The sequence below is a fragment of the Chinchilla lanigera genome, unplaced genomic scaffold (assembly GCF_000276665.1).
Source record: "Chinchilla lanigera isolate Chin_1 unplaced genomic scaffold, ChiLan1.0 scaffold00018, whole genome shotgun sequence".
Classification (NCBI taxonomy): Eukaryota; Metazoa; Chordata; class Mammalia; order Rodentia; family Chinchillidae; genus Chinchilla; species Chinchilla lanigera.
This window is the reverse complement of record NW_004955419.1, coordinates 14,782,964-14,801,133: the sequence shown is the minus strand read 5'-3', so window position 1 is coordinate 14,801,133 and position 18,170 is coordinate 14,782,964. Positions and strand designations below refer to the sequence as shown.

The following is an 18,170-nucleotide window of genomic DNA, read 5'->3' as shown; positions in this document are numbered from 1 at the left end:
CCCTATCTCCAAAAAGAAAGGAAAAGAAAAGAAAAAAACTGGAATGGAGGTGTCTGTAGCTAGAATAAAGGAAACCAAGTCCTCTTGGCTTCTAAAGGACTGCTGAAGTAGACCAGAGCCCTGTGGGAAATACTGAGAATTGAGCTTCACTGACAGGCAGTGGGAATTCATGGAAGGTGGCTGAGTGGGGAAGTAGTGTGGGCACATGGGGGATGTAGCAGGCTCACTGGGCTGTGGTGTGGTGAACGGAGTGGTGGTGGGCATGGAGACTGCTCAGGAGTTAAGGAAGGAACTTTACTAGTGGACAGTAAATCCAACACCAAATCCCTATTCAGGCCTCAAATCTATAATTTTAGATGGATCAAAAGGGATACATGAGAAATACTAACTATCTTGGCATTACTGTAACAGTTCTTCTCTGGAATTTATGGCAAAGCAGTGTTTCCGAGAAAGATAAGAGACACAAAAGAAAAATGAAGGGTATAGTTGAGACCTAATGGACTGAACTCTTGGCAATTAAAGAGCAAGTTTTTAATTGCAGTTTTAAATGGACTAGGAGTGTAGCTCGTGTGTAGAATGCTTGCTGAGTATGAGCAAGGCCCTGGCCCTATCTCCTGTACCCCTGAGTCACACCCCCGGCCCTTTACCTTCTTCTTTATACCCCTTATATTTGGGGAAAAATTATGTTAACTGTGTATTATTTTGTGCCAAAACTAATTAAGTTCTTTTTATTGGAACAAAATGCGTAAAATTCTATTTTCCATTTATAAGTAGTTACCCTTTAAACTGTTCTTTTAACCTCAGATATTTATAAGTTAGAAAATCTGCACAGAAAATTAAGGGTATGTGAACTTACAGTGGAGTCATGACTGAAGTCCTGAACGGTGCAGGGGTTCATTTTCACATTTGGAAGTGGTCTAATCTTCAGTTTAAAAACATCTGAAGAATCAGATGTTGAAAACAATGAAAGAGCATGTATAGGTTGAGATAGTAATGGCTGCTCAGAATATTCTGCTGTGTACTAATGAAGTCATTAAAGCATGAACTGAAAAGCATATCTGTAAAGCTATGGCTTCATTACTAAAACTGTAGAAAATGTGTCACATCAATAATGGATCCATGTATCTTCTACCACTGCCTTAAGGCAAGAAGAGTGAGAGTTAAAAACCATGATTCTTTTTTGGAAATTGTATATGAGGTCTTGTATATATCAAAGTTTGATGGCAGCATCTCACTATATATTTTATGTATTATACTAGCAGCAGATATTTCAGACATACCAGAAGCAGGGACTCTTGATTCAGTGTCTGTGGCAGTGTAATAAAGAAGAGGGGGAGAAATTTCTAGTCTCTAATAAGCAATATATCATTGAGTACTGTCAGATTTTGTAGAAAAACCCACAAGATGATTTATTACATTAATTACCATCATGTAGGCTTCTTGCTGCTAAGCCTACAAATGCAGGCACATTCTAAAGCTGATTTAAGAATGTATTTGGCCAAGATGAAAGTGCTCCTTACTGTGATTAATATAGTACAGTATTTATTTCCTTTTTCTATTCTTTTGCCTTTGCTCTGGTGCAGAGTGCTTCCTTTCTATAATTTAGAATTAAGTTTGAGATTTAAAGTGCTTTATCTAGTTTTTTATTTCACGCACATTACATTGAATGATCTTTTTCCCTTTTTGTGTCTTTCCGTTCTCTTAATTTAAGTCATAGAAGCAGCATTTTCTGGAGAGAATTTCATAATTATGCCACTTCAGTGCTGTACTGAACTGATACTGTCACAGTGTCTCTTCTCATAATGACACAGCAAGCGTAACAGATACTCAGGATTCTCAGTCTTGTAGAATGGGAAGGTCCCTGGTGAGCTGTTGTAGATACAGATTGTAACTCTGGTGGTTCACTTTTGTCCATCCAGGACAGGATATTCACTTAGGCATAGATGTCTGCCATTGCCTTTATAGAATCTAGTTTGGAAGAATTAGTAAATATTTGCTGCAGATTAAAACATCAATAGAGGAGGAAGTCAGGTGATGTAGGAAGACTTTGATTTAGTGCATTAGAACACATTTTGTAAAGATTGGACCCAGGGACTTGTGTACTCAACACTGAGCTAAGTGGTTTGCTTTTCTATCTTAATCCTGTTTATACAACTCTTAAGAAAAAGGTACAGTTACTCCCATCTTACAATGGAAGAAAGTGAGGGTTAGTTTTAAAAGTACACGTACATTCACACTGGTTAAGCAGCACTGCTGGGTTTTAACCCCAGATTTCTTACTGGCAAAGCTGGACCCACTGACTATATGCCATACTATATATATCAAGTGAAGGTGGTCAAGTAAGCTAAGATTTTTAAGTTTTTTTTTTTTTTCCTAAACAGAAATTACTTAAGTGAATGTTCTTTAGTAACTGTTTTGCCTGGGAAGTAAGAGTTTTCAGACCAGAAAACTTTCCATTCCAGCAGCATCGCAGGTACTGTAACTGAGACAGGCTTTGACTGAGGCTTTTTTGGAAGGGAAGGGTCACTGTCATTATCTTGGTCTTCTAGGGAAGGGAAAAGTGAGGCACTGTTTCTTAAAGTGTGGCCTTGTGGGCCACCCCTGTATTAGAATCATCTGGGGACTTGTTAAAAATGCAGACTCCTGCTGCCTGGGCCTGTGGTGAGAATCCGCCGGGTCAGTGCCTGGTCTCCTGCGCACATGGATATTCACTCCTGCTGCCAGCATGCAGCTCCTGGGCCTGGCGTACTTCCTGTGCAGAGACAACAGCTGGTACAGTAGAGAAAAGGAGGCAGGCTTTTCTCCTGTACTTTAGTGGTCTTGTGTTGGTTTAATAAATACCAATATATTTTATGCTCTATTTCTGTTTTCTAAATTTTTATTGAGGAGAAAATTCTCCAGAGACTCTGAAGTCACACAGCATACATTCAAGAGAAATAAGCAGATAACTAATATTTATGTAAATGATTTCTGCTTCAATGAAAAAAATACTATCAAAAATCACACTGTGACTAACTGGTACTATTGTTCTAAACTTTAGCATTCCTGAACATGTAGATGAGAAATTTTTTTACTCCTACTGTTGGAAAAGATTTACCAAACATAAAAATACTTTGCTGGTCTGATAGCTATCACTGCATACAAGTCCAAAGCTTTGATTAGTGTTGTTAACAGCCCTAGAAAACAGCCTGGTTTTAAACCTCTTAAGCAAGAAATTACAGTCTTTAAAAGAGAAAGAAGAATTTGGTTATGGTGGTGCATACTTACAATCTCAATTACCGGGCAGGCTGAGGCAGGAGGTTCACAGATGCAAGGCCAGCCTGAGCAACCTGTTAAAAAGGGGCTGTGGATATACTGCGGGGGGTCACTGCATTTGGAATGCATTTAATGGCAATTATAAGGCTATCACAATTTGTTTTCCCCTTTTAAAGTAAATGTAGCTCATTTTTTTCTAATAAACTGCAAGGTTTAAGAGCTGTTGCTATTTTCAGAAATAAAATGCCAGTGTTCACATGTATGATTTTTGTAACCCCTGACAAATAAAATTGAAGTTGGCCTAATTTTCTAAAATTATCAAACAGGGATCTTACTTTTTAATATACCAAGATCATTTTCCTCTACATAGTCATAAGAAAATTGATTTCACTCAGATGACTACATCTGTGGAAGAAGTAAGCACCTACATAATAGACAGCACTGTAACATTAGTATATTCTATGCAGAGGTTGGGAGTGGGAGGAGGGAATTATCCATTAATTTCATGGATATATTTCCTTTGATATGGACTCTTCTTGAAATACTTTTTTTTTCTTATCCTGATAATAACATGAAGATACGGTCCTGTGGCAATTTGTGTGATGGCTGATAGGCTGGTATTTCCTAAGGAACCAGCCCTGAGAAGAGCTTCCAGCCCCGTAGTCATAAGTGGTTTTAATGCCATTGCTATAGACGTCTACACCACCTACCCTGATCACAACTGCCGTATCTCAGGAACGTTCCTTTTGGCTTTGATGTTAATTCAATAGCAAATATTTATTTAATACTACTGCTTCTCAACTGCTTTTCTAGACCCTGGGATTAAAGCAGTGAAGTTGTGGGTCTTGTGGAATAACCAGTCCACTGAGGGAGACAGACACAAAGCAAACGAGTATGGCATGTGTCAGGTGGTGATAGGCCTATGGAAGAAAGTCAGAGCAGGGGAAGAGTGAAGAATGTTGGCGTTGGAAAAATGAGTATTGATTTTTTTTAAGAAAAGCTTTTTCAAATTTTTGGTATTTGGAGATTCTTTACACTTAGCATATTGTCTTTTCCGTGTATGCAAGGTGTGATCAAAATACATAGTGAATGTTAAAACTTTTAAAAATTTTTACAGCAGTAGATACGTTGTCATTAATCCCCCTCAAAATATAGCCCCTTGCTTTGAACACAGTCTAGTGTTTTTGCCACTTTTTGAAGCAGTGCTGGGAGTCCTCTTTCATACCTTTACAAGGTGTGATCAAAAACGCAGTGAATGCTGCTGGCACATGCCATCCAGTGAGAAGGCTTGTAAAGACACTACACTGTGTCCTCATCCGCCTTATTCACTGGGTCTGGCACCAGGCAACTCTTGGCTCTTCTCCAAAGTTAAAATGACCATGAAAGATAAACATTTTGAATCAGTTCAGACGTGAGAGCATGTAAAGACACTCAAAAAAAAAGGACTTCAGAACTGCTTCAGAAAGTGACAAGAAGATTGGGGGTGTAGCTCAGTGGCACAGCGCCTGCCTGGCAAGTGCAAGGTCCTGAGTTCAGTTCCTGGTACTAAAAAAAAAAAGAAAGTGACAAGAAGCCAGGCATAGTGGCACATGCCTATAATCCCAGCATTCAAGAGGCTGAGGCAGGAGGATCACTGAGAGTTTTAGGCCAGCCTGGCCTACAAAGTAAGTTCTAGGCCAGCCTGAATTGCATAGTGAAACCCGGTCTCAAAAAGATAAAACACACACTAACAACAAAAAAAAAAGGGATAAATGTGTTTGAAGCAAAGGGAAGTATTTTGAGGGGGATTAATGGCCATGTGTCTTTTGCAGTAACAGTTTTTTAAGAAGTTAAACATTCACCGTATTTTTGATCACACAGCACATATCTGTAATTACCTGCCCTGTGCCGTCCCTTGGAGTAACTTTGCTCTCCACTCCAACACTTTCTCTACGCCAAAGCCAAGATTGGCGTTTCATAGTTCTCACGAACATAAGTCGGACTCCTTCCCATCTCCTTCCCTTCCCTCCTGCTCAGGCAGTTTCGTCTGCCCTCCTGTTTGCCTAGCCAAATGGTACCAAGCCTTTAAAGTGAACCCAAGTCCAAGTCCCTCCACAGATTAGCGCTCCTGTATAGCTTTCACTCTGTTTGACTTCTCATTTTCTCGCCCTCTCCTTTCTGAATTCCAGTAAGACCTAGAGCTGTACCGCAAACTCAGTGCCTAATTGTATGGTGGTGTGTGTGGTCTTTTAAGTTAGTTTTATGTGTGTTAATTTTCTAACTATGATGTAGTCTTCATCACTGCCAGGGACTTGCCTTTGGCTGCACCATACAGGTCTTCTTGAAATGCTCAGGGCACAGTGGGTACTCACAAGTGTGGATTAAATATTAATTCCAGACTTAGCTTCATAAATATAAATCTACTCCCCAGATTTCTTTTTACTTTTAAAGTTTAAAAGACATTCTTATTTAATAACCTTAATGACTTATCATTCACTGGTTTATAAGGAGAATTTCTTTGCTCCATAAAAGATGAGACAAAATACTCTTAAATGAAAATAATAAGAGAAGTTAAACATCAGGTAATGTATCTTATTGCTTCAAATGTATTGCTTTAATAAAATCATGCAAGGATGTGTTAGCTATTTTGTTTTTATTTTAAATTGGGTACTGCAGCAGTAGAAACAAGTGAATCTGAATTTAAATCTAACATAAATCTGCTCAAATGAGAATGTAAGGCACTGCACTAATTATGTGTTTTTCCATGCCATTTCCTAACAAGGGAGGGAATAATTGGATTAATGGGGCATAGAGCCTGTGTTAATAAGTACACAATATCTACTGCATAAACACTTGACTCAGGCTGTCAGGAAGTACTCCTGAGCTGTTGCAGGAGCTCATCCTAGGGCCCTGTCCAGGGCACACAGAGCACTTGGAAGTCAGTAACCAAAACCCCTTTAGTCCACTGAGGATATTTACTGAGAGCACATTTCACTGTACAGGAGTTTTTGTGATGCCTTCTTTGGAGAAGCTTACAGTAAGTTTAAGTGGTAAGTAGTATAGTTCTTGTGAATGAACCATCAGGAAATAAATGTGTGTTCATTCAAAGAGCCAAAACCAGCTGTGCCTTCTGCAAAGAGAATTTACCGGCTGTCTCGGTTACTTCTCTCATTGCTGAGACAAAATACCCAACACCCAAAACGAAGGAAGGAAAGGTTTATTTAGCTCACAGTTTGTGGAGGTTTTGGCCCATAATCAGCTGGCCCCTAGGCAGAGTAGCATGGCACAGGGGCAACACTTCAAGGTGGCAGAAGACAGCAAAAGCAACAAGAACAAAAGGGAAGGAAGCAAACCCCTTTTCCTCTCTTATATTGTAAGCAGGCTACTATCCTCTAGGGCGGATGTAGCCCTCACACCATCTCTATGCCCTCCTCTTGCACAGGATGAGGATGTCTACAAAATGAGGACCCTGGCCCCTGCTAGGTCATTTCACTAAATTTGTAAATTTCTCAAGTTGATACAATGTATCAACCATTACACCTGCCTCACAACCAACACCACAGTAGTGATATAAGAACAGCAAGCGTCACTGAAATTGGGCATGGCAGATAGATAAGGGAGAGATAGATAGATGGATCAGTGGATAGATAGGGGGTAATACAAGCAAGAGGTCTGGAAGAAAAGCTAGACTTTTCTCCCTCGCCTCTCCATCTATCTCCTGATCTCTTCCGTTTTTTGGTTTGTTTTGTTTTTGTTGTTGCTTGTCTGTTTTTAAGAGACAGTGTCAGTATGCAGTTCAGGCTGGACTTGAGCTCACTTACGTAATACAGGCTAGTTTCGAACTCAGAACAGTCCTCCTGCCTCAGCCTCCTGAGTGCTGGATTACTGTTATGTGCCACCATGCCTTTGAGGGTACATGTTTGCAGTCCATACTGTTTGCATTTCTTGTATGGAGTTGGCACGTGTACATAACACATCCTAATTCCTTTCCTCATCTCTTTCCTTCCTCCTCTACCTCCCCTCCATCTGTTGATCCTGTCCACATTCAAGAAAGATCTGTCTCACTACTTCTTATTATCTTTTATTTTGCTCTTTATACTTTGGGATTCTTATATAAGAGAAATCATTTAATATTTAAGCTTGTGTGTCTGATACATTCACTTAACGTTATGAAGACAGACATCTTTAAAATACATTTGACAGTGTGTGTCCAAAAGCTGTCCCTTTCTTTTCATTTTCAGGCCAAGGTTTAGGTTTAGCAAAATACATGTGGAACATCTGTGGATTTAAAATTCCTTTTATCACTTCATATATTTATTCAGTTGTTCTTTGTGCTTTCTTTGAGTAGCTCTGGTGTGTCAGCATATATGCTGGGTACCTAGGGTATATGAAAAGCAGTGATTTGATGGGGCACGACACTATATCACTAAGTACAGAAAGGCTGTCTGTTGTTGTATGTGGTGGCACAGTTGTAGTCCCAGCTACTTCAGAGGCTAAGCCAAGGGATCACAAGTCGAGGCTGTTCTGTGCAATTTGATAAGATCCTGTCTCAGAACAAAAAGGAATGGGAGTGTAGCTCAGTGGTAGTGCGCTTTGTCTAGCATGAAAGAGACGATATTGGTTCTCAGTGTCTGTTGAGGCTGAACGTATCATTTCTTACAATTCAACCATCCACTTCTAAATACATACACAACAGAAATGTGTGCACCTGGTTGCCAAAAGATACCTACTAGAATGTTTGAATCAGTTTTATTAGAAATAGCCTGAAACTGAGAACTTAATAGAAGTGTCCATGGATTAGAAAAGGAAGCTATGATAAATGCATGCAGTAGAATGTTACATAGCAGAAGAGCATAACTTACAGGTAGACATCACTGTGGGTGAAGGTCGCAGACATAACATTGGTCTAAAGAGCCAGATACAAAAGAATTTTCATCTCTGACAAGTTACAGTAATAGCCCAAACAGGCCGTGATGCTTCAAGTCAGGAGAGCAGTTTTCTTTGTGTGAGGGAATGATGGAAGAAGGGGTCGGCTTCTCGGGTGGTGGTGACCTTCTTCATGAGCCGGGTACGGGGTTCACAGGTGTATTTGATTTGTGAAAAATCACATGCACTTGATTAGTCTGCTGCACTGGTGGTGAACTATGGCATGTGTGCCACAGTGGGCACACAGAGCCCTCTCTGTCAGCGTGCGAGCCAAAGATAGGAGTTGCTTTTTCTAAGCTAAAACTTCAGTATTCAGGCTTAATTGCAGTGTTGGCACTTTGCGGTAAGTAAGTGGGTTTTGGTTGCAGTTTGGGCCCTCATCTCTAAAATCACTGGTCTGCTATATTACATAAATGTTACACCTAATGAAGAGTTTTAAAAAGAAATGGATCAGAACATTTCTAAGAGTATACATGAATACAAAGTGATTGTAGTAGGTCTACATTTTATTATGTTTCCTCCAGTCTTACTTGATTTTGTTATTCTCTTTAAAAACTTGTTACTTTTACTTGATTTTAAAACCATTTCCTTCCTTATCTTTGCCTTTCCAACCTCCTCCTGTGTCACACCCTAATCTGTAAGGAGAGACTACTACAGTGTAACACTTTCCTTGAGTTCCATTTTTGAGCAGATGCAGTGGCTGTTTTTTAGTAGGATCAAGGCCTAGTAAGGAGGCAAAAAGTTGACAGCAAGGCTGGACTGAGGATGAGTTGAAGAGATTAATGTGTCTGTCGACTCTGAGCAGGGCTGGTTAACTTGATGCTGTAAATGTGGGAGTGGCAGAAGTGGGAGAGCTGGCGCCTCACCAGGGAGCTGTCTCAGCCCCTTCCATGGTCATCTTCAGTAACTCCACTTCCGCAGACTGATTAATGGTCCTTACTTAGGTCTAACAGACTCAGAAAAAGAAATTTGAAAAAAAACTATGTAACACTCACTTACTTTTAATTGACAGCCCAAGATTTTTAGTGTAAGCTTCAGATTAAGCTAGGCTTGGTGGCGCACACCTGTAATCCTAGCACTCAGGAGGCTGAGACAGGAGGATCATTGCAAGTTCGAGGTCAGCCTGGGCTACAAAGTGAACTCAAGGCCAGCCTGAACTGCATAGCAGGACCCTGTCTCAAAAAGACAAAAAAAAAGCCTCGTTATTTTTCTAAAAAGGAGGTAGAAAAAATTGAATATTTCATAAGATGAAAATGAGGATTGACTAAATAGAACTAGTGTCTCATGATCTGATCATAAAGACCTTGTGACTGAAAGCACGCTGAATCTAAAACAAATGAATAAAATTTTAAGCCTATTTTATGGTGAACATTTTTGTAGTTCTGTAGAATATTCCAGTTCCAGTTAAAAGAATCAGCCTCCCTATTTGTAACTTCTTCACGTGTCCTAAATTCAGAACACTTCGATTTAAGCTCCAAATCCTGTCTCTAATGGCAAATATTACCTATATCAGAATTTGTATACAACAGAGGATAGGAAATGCTAGGTATTTGATCATTGATTTATAAATTTTGTTTGGCTTCTTTTATATTTCAGAGAATGTACCATACTATATTTGGGATAGCAATAGGCACAAATCAGTCTTCATCTCAGATGTATAAATTTTAGAAAAGATCCTGTGTGAAAGTTGAGAAACTGAATTTTTTTTTCCCTAAAGTTGTCTATGGATGTTAACTTGAAAATGTTACTTGAAGTTGCTGTAAATTGGAACAACTAGCCAAAATAAACAAAAATGCTGGCCCCTTTGGTTTTCTGTATAAATAGTCAAGGAAGCCAGCTGGTAAAAGGTTATATTCAGCTGTGGCTTTCAGGTTTTGGATGGAAAGATAAGCATTCATATTGTTTATGTAGATAATTCCAACTAGAAAAGATAGCATAACGGAAAGTTAAGATTATTGAAGCATAAGATACGCTTTCATATGTTTGGGTCTTAGAAATGTGATCTCAAAAATGTGCATGTATAAATACCTAACTAGTGAATTTTAGTTCATTTCACTTTCTAAGGTTATGTGGATTTTGGCAGTGTCACTGTAGAATTGTCATTTGTGCAGTAATACAAAAAGTACTGTGTTTTGGAAACAAAATTCAGTTTATTAGAAACTTTTATTATTGGATGTGGTAATTAATTACAAAGGCTACTCAGCAAACTTACAAATACAACGTTTTTCTAGGTAATCGGGATAAAATTTATACTTCAGAACCAGAAATTGCATTTTTTTAAATGTTGTTCTAGATTAGTCTCTGTATTTGCCTAAGCAGTTAGTAGGATAGTCTGGATTTCTGTTGTGTAATTCCATCTTTAGGGTTTCTCTTTTGAGTTTCACCCAGCCAGTGTCTGACGTGGTAGGGATGGTTTCTGACGTGGTAGGGATGGTTTTTTAACAATGTTTTTATAATGTTAAGATCTCAAATTTAAGTTAAATGTTACTAAAGATTTTTTGACAATGTTTTTATAACGTTAAGATCTCAAAGTTAAGTTAAACGTTACTAAAATGAAGCTATTTAAGTGACATAATTGTACTTAACCATTACCCAGAGTGCCTAAAATAGAGTAGCGTTTCCTGTATAGGACAGGAGGCGCTACAACCGTTTCTCAATGTGCAATCTCTCAAATCTCATCATGAGTATAGGGGGTACTAATTAAAATGCAGATTCCTTGGCCTGTCATCTGGTAATCTGCATTTGACCCAGTATCCTGAATGATTTCCAAGCATAGTAAAGTGAGCTGTGTTACTTCATTATGAAAGATCTATAACAGAAAGAAGCATCTCAAACCCTTAAAGCAGAAAGTAAATAATAAATTGATAAAATAGTGTTCTAGGAAAAGACATAACCCCTTCCTTACCTCTAGATTGTAATAGCCTAATTCATATTTCATTGTTCTCTTGTTATAGCCGTGAAATTTTATACTTGTTTTCCTCTAAAATACCAAAGATTTTTACCACTTAGTACAGACTGCCGGGCAGTGATATACAGGGTACTTATAAAATGTGTTCCCCTGAATTCCTGTGGAAGAGGAAGTATCAAGTGAACTGCTGTAGAAGATCGGTTTAGTTATTTTTTCAATGTAGATGTCTACTGATGTGTTAACAAATACAGATTCTGTTTTTTAGTTTAATTGAAAGGAACCAGTCCAGCCTCTGGTTTCACAAGTAAAGTGATTCAGCATGAGTCTGTGGGCTCTCAGTGGCCCTCTCACACTGCACAGGATAAATAGCACCTGTCTCTCCCACGTTTTTCCTAAAATGAAGGCTGCCTCTCATCGCACTCCTAGCACAGACCTTCACACCCTGAGCTGTGTGCCACTGACACAGGAAACCCACTCTGATTGTCATGGCCCATACTCTTATCTAGTACATTTATGCAGCTGAAGTTGGCTTTTATAATGTGACAGGTCTACAAATACCATTTATCAGTGATCTCTATAAAGTTGATTCCTTCTTTCCCTTTTCATTATAAAAGGAAACTTTATTTCAGAGTAGAAAGTGCATTGTCTGAACTCATCAACACCCTCTCTATCCCTCCCCTCCCCAATTTGTTGCAGACCAGGATGAAAGAGCAGCTGAGCTCAGCAGGGAGCAGAACGAGAAAACCATCCGGAGCACGCAGACTGCGCTCCGCAATTTCCGCGAGTTCCTCATCTCCAAGTACCCTTCTGAAACAAGAGAAATTTATGTCATCCCTTGCAAGGAGTTGGATGCCTACCTTGCCTCTTTCTTTGTTGATGCCAGGCAGAAGGATGGGTCTGAGTACGAACCCAATAGCTTGGCGAATTACCAGTGTGGGCTGGAACGGTACCTGAAAGAGCACAGGTACGGCTACAGTATCACCAGGGACAAGGAATTCAAGCGTTCACAGGAGGCCCTGAAACAGAAGCAGATTGAACTTCGATGCAAAGGAAAAGGAAATAAGCCACACAAGTCCATGAAGCTCACCTTTGCTGATGAGCTCATCCTGCGGAAAAGGGGACTGCTGAGCCGATACAACCCTGAAGGTCTGCTCAACCTTGTGTGGCTCAACAACACGAAAGCTTTCGGGCACTGCACGGGCTTCCATGGATCTACCTTGAAATGGGGTGATATCCGACTCCGGATAACAGAAACAGGGCTGGAGTACTTGGAGTGGATGGGTCAAGACACTGGTGATCTGAATGCCAAAACCAAGAGAGGGGGGACGGACTCCCGGGTGTATGCCACCCAGCACGCCCCACAGACCTGTCCTGTGCAGGACTATAAGGAGTATGCCCAGCGGCGGCCCCCTGCCATGCGCTGTGAGGATGCCCCTTTCTATTTGTCGATCAAGCCCGTTGTAAACCTGGCAGCTCTGCATTGGTACAACTGCCAGGCTCTGGGCAAGAACAAGCTGGCCAAGATGGTGAAGACAATGTGTGAGAAGGGCAACATCCCCGGCAGGAAAACCAACTTCAGTGTGTACCAGAGCTGCAGCACCTTGTCCGAGGCCCAGAGCAACCAGCTGGTGCTTATCTGTAACAACCTGAGCCAGCAGGCCGCCCAGTCGATGGCCGGGCACTCCAACAGCGGCAATTTCATTGTCTCCGCCTCCTATGACTCTTCCTCAGACACTGCTTGACCAGGTGGCTTGAGCAAGACCCAGTTTGGTTACTGTATCCCGAGAAACTGTGATTACACACTGCTTCTCGTTCTCTCTCTACCCTCAGTGTTAATTAACTTTATAAAAAAAATATATTTTTTTTCTTTTTACAGATAAGCCAATGGAGATAGTTTAGTATTACTAACATAGTATTTATAGGGTTAAGACAAATAACTGTCCTTGTGGATCATTACTTGTAATTACTGTTACAAACTGTACAAAACCATAATGGTTCTCAGGCAACACAGAGTAGAGAAGGAATTTCATTTTTAAAGTATCAAAAAGGGAACGGAGTCATTGTAGACGCTGTGTCCTCAACTCCTGCTTTTCCATCCTACCTTGCTTTTCACTTTTTGTCTCCTTCAAGTGGCTTTCTTTTTAATTTTAAAATTCTGTATTAATCAAGAGGAGACAACACTAATTTCACTGCTCACACAAAAATACTATCCAGCCAGATCAGAATATGAAAATGTGTTACAGCCTCAAAGTATTTACATTCTTTTTTTACTTAATTGTTCCTATGTCTCATGTTTTGCAGTGTGTGAGTATACAGATATCTCAGTAGCATTTTGTTTTTGGGAGGAAGAGAGCAGGAGGAATAAAGGTGCCATTTTTTTTTGGAAGATTTGTAATTTTTAAATAATATGCAAAGTCTAATATTGTGGCAAAAAGACTGTTATATAGCTCAGTTGTACTGTGTGCTTGAACCCAGATAGAATATTTTTTAGCCCTAAGAAACCAGTGTAAATGTTTTAATTATCAGAGTCACAACAAGTTCTAAAACTACCAAGACTTTTAAAGTGTTTCCAAGCTTTAGGTTGTTTATCAAGTATAAAGAGAAGGTAGAGAACAAAAAGTTGTACTGAAAATCTAGAAGCTCTAGGTATGACAACAGAAACACGTCCTCTTCTAAGCTCAGATCTTGTGAATTTATTTATTTATTTATAAGCATTAAACCTCAATCTCTGTTCCTTAGGGGGGTTTACTTTGCAGTTGAGATCAAAGGGGTATTGACACTAATTTTAAGTAATATAGTCTGGTTAACGGGTTTAGCTGAATTGAAAGCAATCTTAAAAATAAGCAGATTTCTTCTACAGGAATTTCTTTTAAAAAACGCACTTACCTGAAGTGTTCTACAATTGTAGTAATAATTTTAAAATTTGTTAAACATTTGTGGCAGTTTTCCGAGGTCTTTGTTTTCAAGTCTTGAAGACTGTGATGAATTACTGTACTAGTTAAGACACTTCAAAAATAAAATAATTTAGACATTAGAACCGTAGTAAAGTGAGCTAGGTTCTATCCTGTATGATCATTAACACACATAACTCCAAATCTTAATTGGTTTTCTGGATCTGTGCGTTTTATTGGGGGTATTTGTTCTTTAAAGAAAACTCATAATTCTCACTATTTAGGTATGTAGGTGGTATTTTATATGTTAATTTATTGTAGGACCAGGAAAAATGTCATTCTGAGTTGCTTTGTCATGCAGCTGAGCCGTCCCATGGCAAGGCATTTCTTTCTATCACTGCATCCTGAGTTCATAGATGTTCCTCTGTGTAATCTTGCATTTGGCACAGGAGGGGGAAGTCTGCTGTTGACTTCATGTGATGGAATTAACTTCGCTTTTTGTGACTTTTCTTCTATAGAGAAGCATCCATTTGTGCATCCAGAAACAAGCAGAAAGGGCAGAGCATAAATTTCTATATATATTATTTTAATCCTTTCAATAACTTTGGAAAAAAAAGTAAACTTTCCATTTTATGGTAAGATTATGATAAATCAGATTAGATCATAGCCAAGAAAATAGTACTCTGTCATCTTCAGAGCTTTTTCTTCCCCCTTTTCAGTACTACCATGTAATTAGTTCCCAGTGATTTGAGCCAGAAGTGGGGGCAGTGTGTTTCCATCTCTGAAGGCTGATTGAAAGTAATGCTGAGTGATCTTTCATGGCAGCACACTGTGTTCTCTACCCTCCCCTTCCCCCAAGTCCATTCACTTGAAACTAGAGCCTCTTCCTCCAAGTTCTCTGTGCTAACCCTTGCCTTTTTACAGCAGGTCCATCCGTGCGCAGGACAGCCTCCTTTAATGGAACTGCTCCTCAGACACTTCGGTGTGAGATCCCTCCCATTTTAAAAAGTTTTTATAAAACACTTAAAATGTGACTGTGCATTTTATTTTTAAATGGCACTGTTTCTAAATTCTTCATATGTTTTTGACAGCAGAGAAAGTTTGTCTTGAGGGGGAAAATAGACCTAGAAAATTATGAATTCCTATTTACTGACAGAGGTGCCAAAGTGATAAATCTGTCCTGCCTAATCATACTCCATTTTTGTTTAGACCAACATAGTTAACTTGAGAATGTGAATTATTTTTATTTATTTATATTTTGCTGTGATCAGTCAAACCTGATAGAAATACTGTGACATTTAGATTCAGAAAGAGTTTTTCTAAAGAATAACTTGGTAGTTGGTAGAAAATAGCCAACCTGTGATACAGTATCTCTTTGAATATTGTTATAAAAAACCTACAACTAACACTAAATTTTGTATTTTTATCTAAACTATAGTGAGGACATACCACTGCCAGAGGCTATGAACATTATTTGGAATTTTAGCTTACAAAAAAAAAAAAAAATCATTTCCCACTGTGGCAGTGGTAGCTGCCAGAATCATATATGTGCTTTAGGGAAAGTTCAGCCTTCCCAGGGTGTTCACTACAAGCCAGTGTGCTGCCTTTTCAGGCACACATAAATAACAAAACCATATTTACAGAGTTTACATGTTATGATCAATGTAATACCATGTAAGAAATTCTCCACTTCCTCACAGGACTCTGGAAATTTTGTATTTTCTACAACAAAAACACTGAGCCCGTCTGTCAGTATTTGAATGACATAGTTGTAGAATTCAATTGCTCTTCCATATTAATATGAAGTGACTGGCTCTTGCAAACCATAAATGTTAGCAATTTTTTTTGAATATGGTATTGGAAAAAGTGTTCAGGCTATTTATCCAAGACAACTTATTCTTAAGATTCTATTAAAATCATTTATTCTGAGTTTGATATATATCTATATATCAACTATTGAAGTATTTATTTTCTAATTTTTTTCAGTACTAGGAATTGAACCCATGGCTTCACAACCGGTAGACCAGTGCTTTACCACTGAACTGTATGCCCAGTCCTTGAAATATTTATTTTAAAATTATTTCCCCCATGTTAAATTTTTCCGATGTTAAATCATTGCCTGATACTCAAAAAGAATACTCCAAAATTTTTCTGGCATAGGTCAGGTCTCTGGTTTTTAAGATCATAATTAGCTGAAATGTTTATGTTATTAATTTGTCAGAGTTATGTGGGTTAGCTTCCAGATGCCATGAAATCAGTGACTTTATTGAGATAAAAATTGGTAGTCCCATAAGCACATAATTACTGGGCAGTTAGGATCTAGACACTGGGAGTGAGTACGAAGATGTGTAAAATAGTTCTTACTCTCAAATTCATAAAAGACTGTGAAGTTTCACTTTTGAGAGCCCAGCAGAATCTCTATGCCAGTACTATTTCAGACTCCTAAACTCTATACTCCTGATACTTGTCCACTATTTATTCAGTGAATATGTTGCTTGGCTGCAAAATACCTAATACTGCTTTGAATAGTTTGTGGAGAATCTTCCTCAGAACCTGTCTTAAAATCATTGGGAAGGTGAAGCCATTTCTGTTACCATCTGTTGTGTTCACGTAGGTGCACACAGGCATAGGGATGGACAGATCGATCATCAACAACTATGTTAAGTACAATATCCCCTTCTACCAAGTGCTTTTATAAGTTGTTTAGCTTAATTCTCACAGTGGTCGCTTTAGGTAAAGATTGTTATTTCTGTTTTGTAAGTGACGAAATCAGAGCAATAAGATGGTTTGCCCATGTCACACTGAATGCATAAGAACTTCACTGTCTGAAACTAGATCCTGATCCCACTAATCCCTGTCCTTTCCTGTTGTATCTACTTGTTTGAGGAGTGATTTGCTTGTGCCTCTGTGGTAGACCTTCTAAAGTGACAAACTGTACTGAAATCCCTGTGTAACAGAATCACCACTATTCATTTAGCTCCAAATTGATTGAGATTGTTACTATCAGCTGGCATGTTTGTGAGCGCCATAATATTTAGGCCCTATTGCTGTACTTATTTTAAAATGAGACGTTCACCAGAGTTTATTTCTTCTGGCCACTAGTAGAGAGCAGAAGTTTGTGGCATTCTTTAAAGAACACATAGCTTTGTCATAGAAGTGTTTGCATGTGCATAGGAAATGATATATGTGATTGACATTTGTTTTACCCCAAGTAAACCCCAAACCCATTTATAAGAGAGTTCTTTATAATTCATATAAGGAAGGGGAAAGTTCTAGGCGGAGGGAATGCCTCTCTTAAGCCCATAAGCCAGTATTACCATCCACCAGGTCCTAGGTATTGGTTTTCAGTATGCCAGGGAGTTCGGTTTCAGCTGCAAATTTGGAACCAGCAAATTAACAGTAATTAATAGAAAATTTTGTTACTGTTTTTGTTTTCTTAATGAATTAGGATTGCTGTAGCAGAAACCTGTCTGGGAAAAATACCATCTTTATGATTCTCATAGTTAGAAATAGACTGTGAAACCATTCAGATTTTTTCTGGTTTGACTATATCCACTGTTTAATATTAAACAAACATTTTTGATTTTAACCACCCACTTCTGACTGGTTTCTCTATTTAAAGGAAAGGTATATTTTGAGCTTTATTTCTCTAGCCCAGTGAAGTTGTAATACTCTATTATATAATGTTTCCAAGCCTAGAGGGAAAAAAAACAAGGGAACTATCTGATAATTTATTGCAGTAAGATATTTTTAAAAAATTCTTTCATTAAAAAGTTACAGGGGAGGGGTATATAGCCCATTAGTAGAGTATGTGTGGCCCTAGATTCAATACCTAGAACCAAAAAAGTAGTTAAGAATACTATCAAATTAGCAAGTTTGCTATCAGTCAGTTTAATAAGATTTTCCCAAATAGAACTTGTTTATCCAAGATATATCTCAACACATCCATGATATTATATGATGCAGATAGACCATTGGTAAGGGCATCCCCTGATTTCTTCCCCCAATGTATGATATTGAAACATTGGTATTCCTCCCTTTGTAGATCTGGCTGAGATGATGTGAAAGCATAGTTTTACATTAGCCAAAGTGATGGAGCTAGCAAAGTTGTAGAAAGTCTTATCATGAAATAAAACTGGGATTTAACAATACATATACTGCAGATACCCTATTAATGGATTGATATGTATGTAGTTACATTAACAACAGAA

At 38.6% G+C, this 18,170-nt stretch overlaps 1 protein-coding gene across 3 annotated transcripts in view; it reads left to right on the top strand.

Annotated features, from left to right (window-relative positions):
• Kiaa1958 (KIAA1958 ortholog) overlaps positions 1-18,170 on the top strand; it is a 66,557-nt gene that overhangs the window by 21,630 nt on the left and 26,757 nt on the right. Inside the window, exon 2 of one of the 3 annotated variants that reach the window (XM_013513274.1) lies at positions 11,765-11,848. The exons of 1 other annotated variant lie outside the window; for it this stretch is intronic. In XM_013513274.1, the coding sequence (XP_013368728.1) occupies positions 11,765-11,848 (84 nt within the window). Of the gene's footprint in view, positions 1-11,764; positions 12,815-18,170 lie in introns of all 3 variants that reach the window. One more of the 3 variants, XM_005382702.2, reaches the window with a different exon arrangement.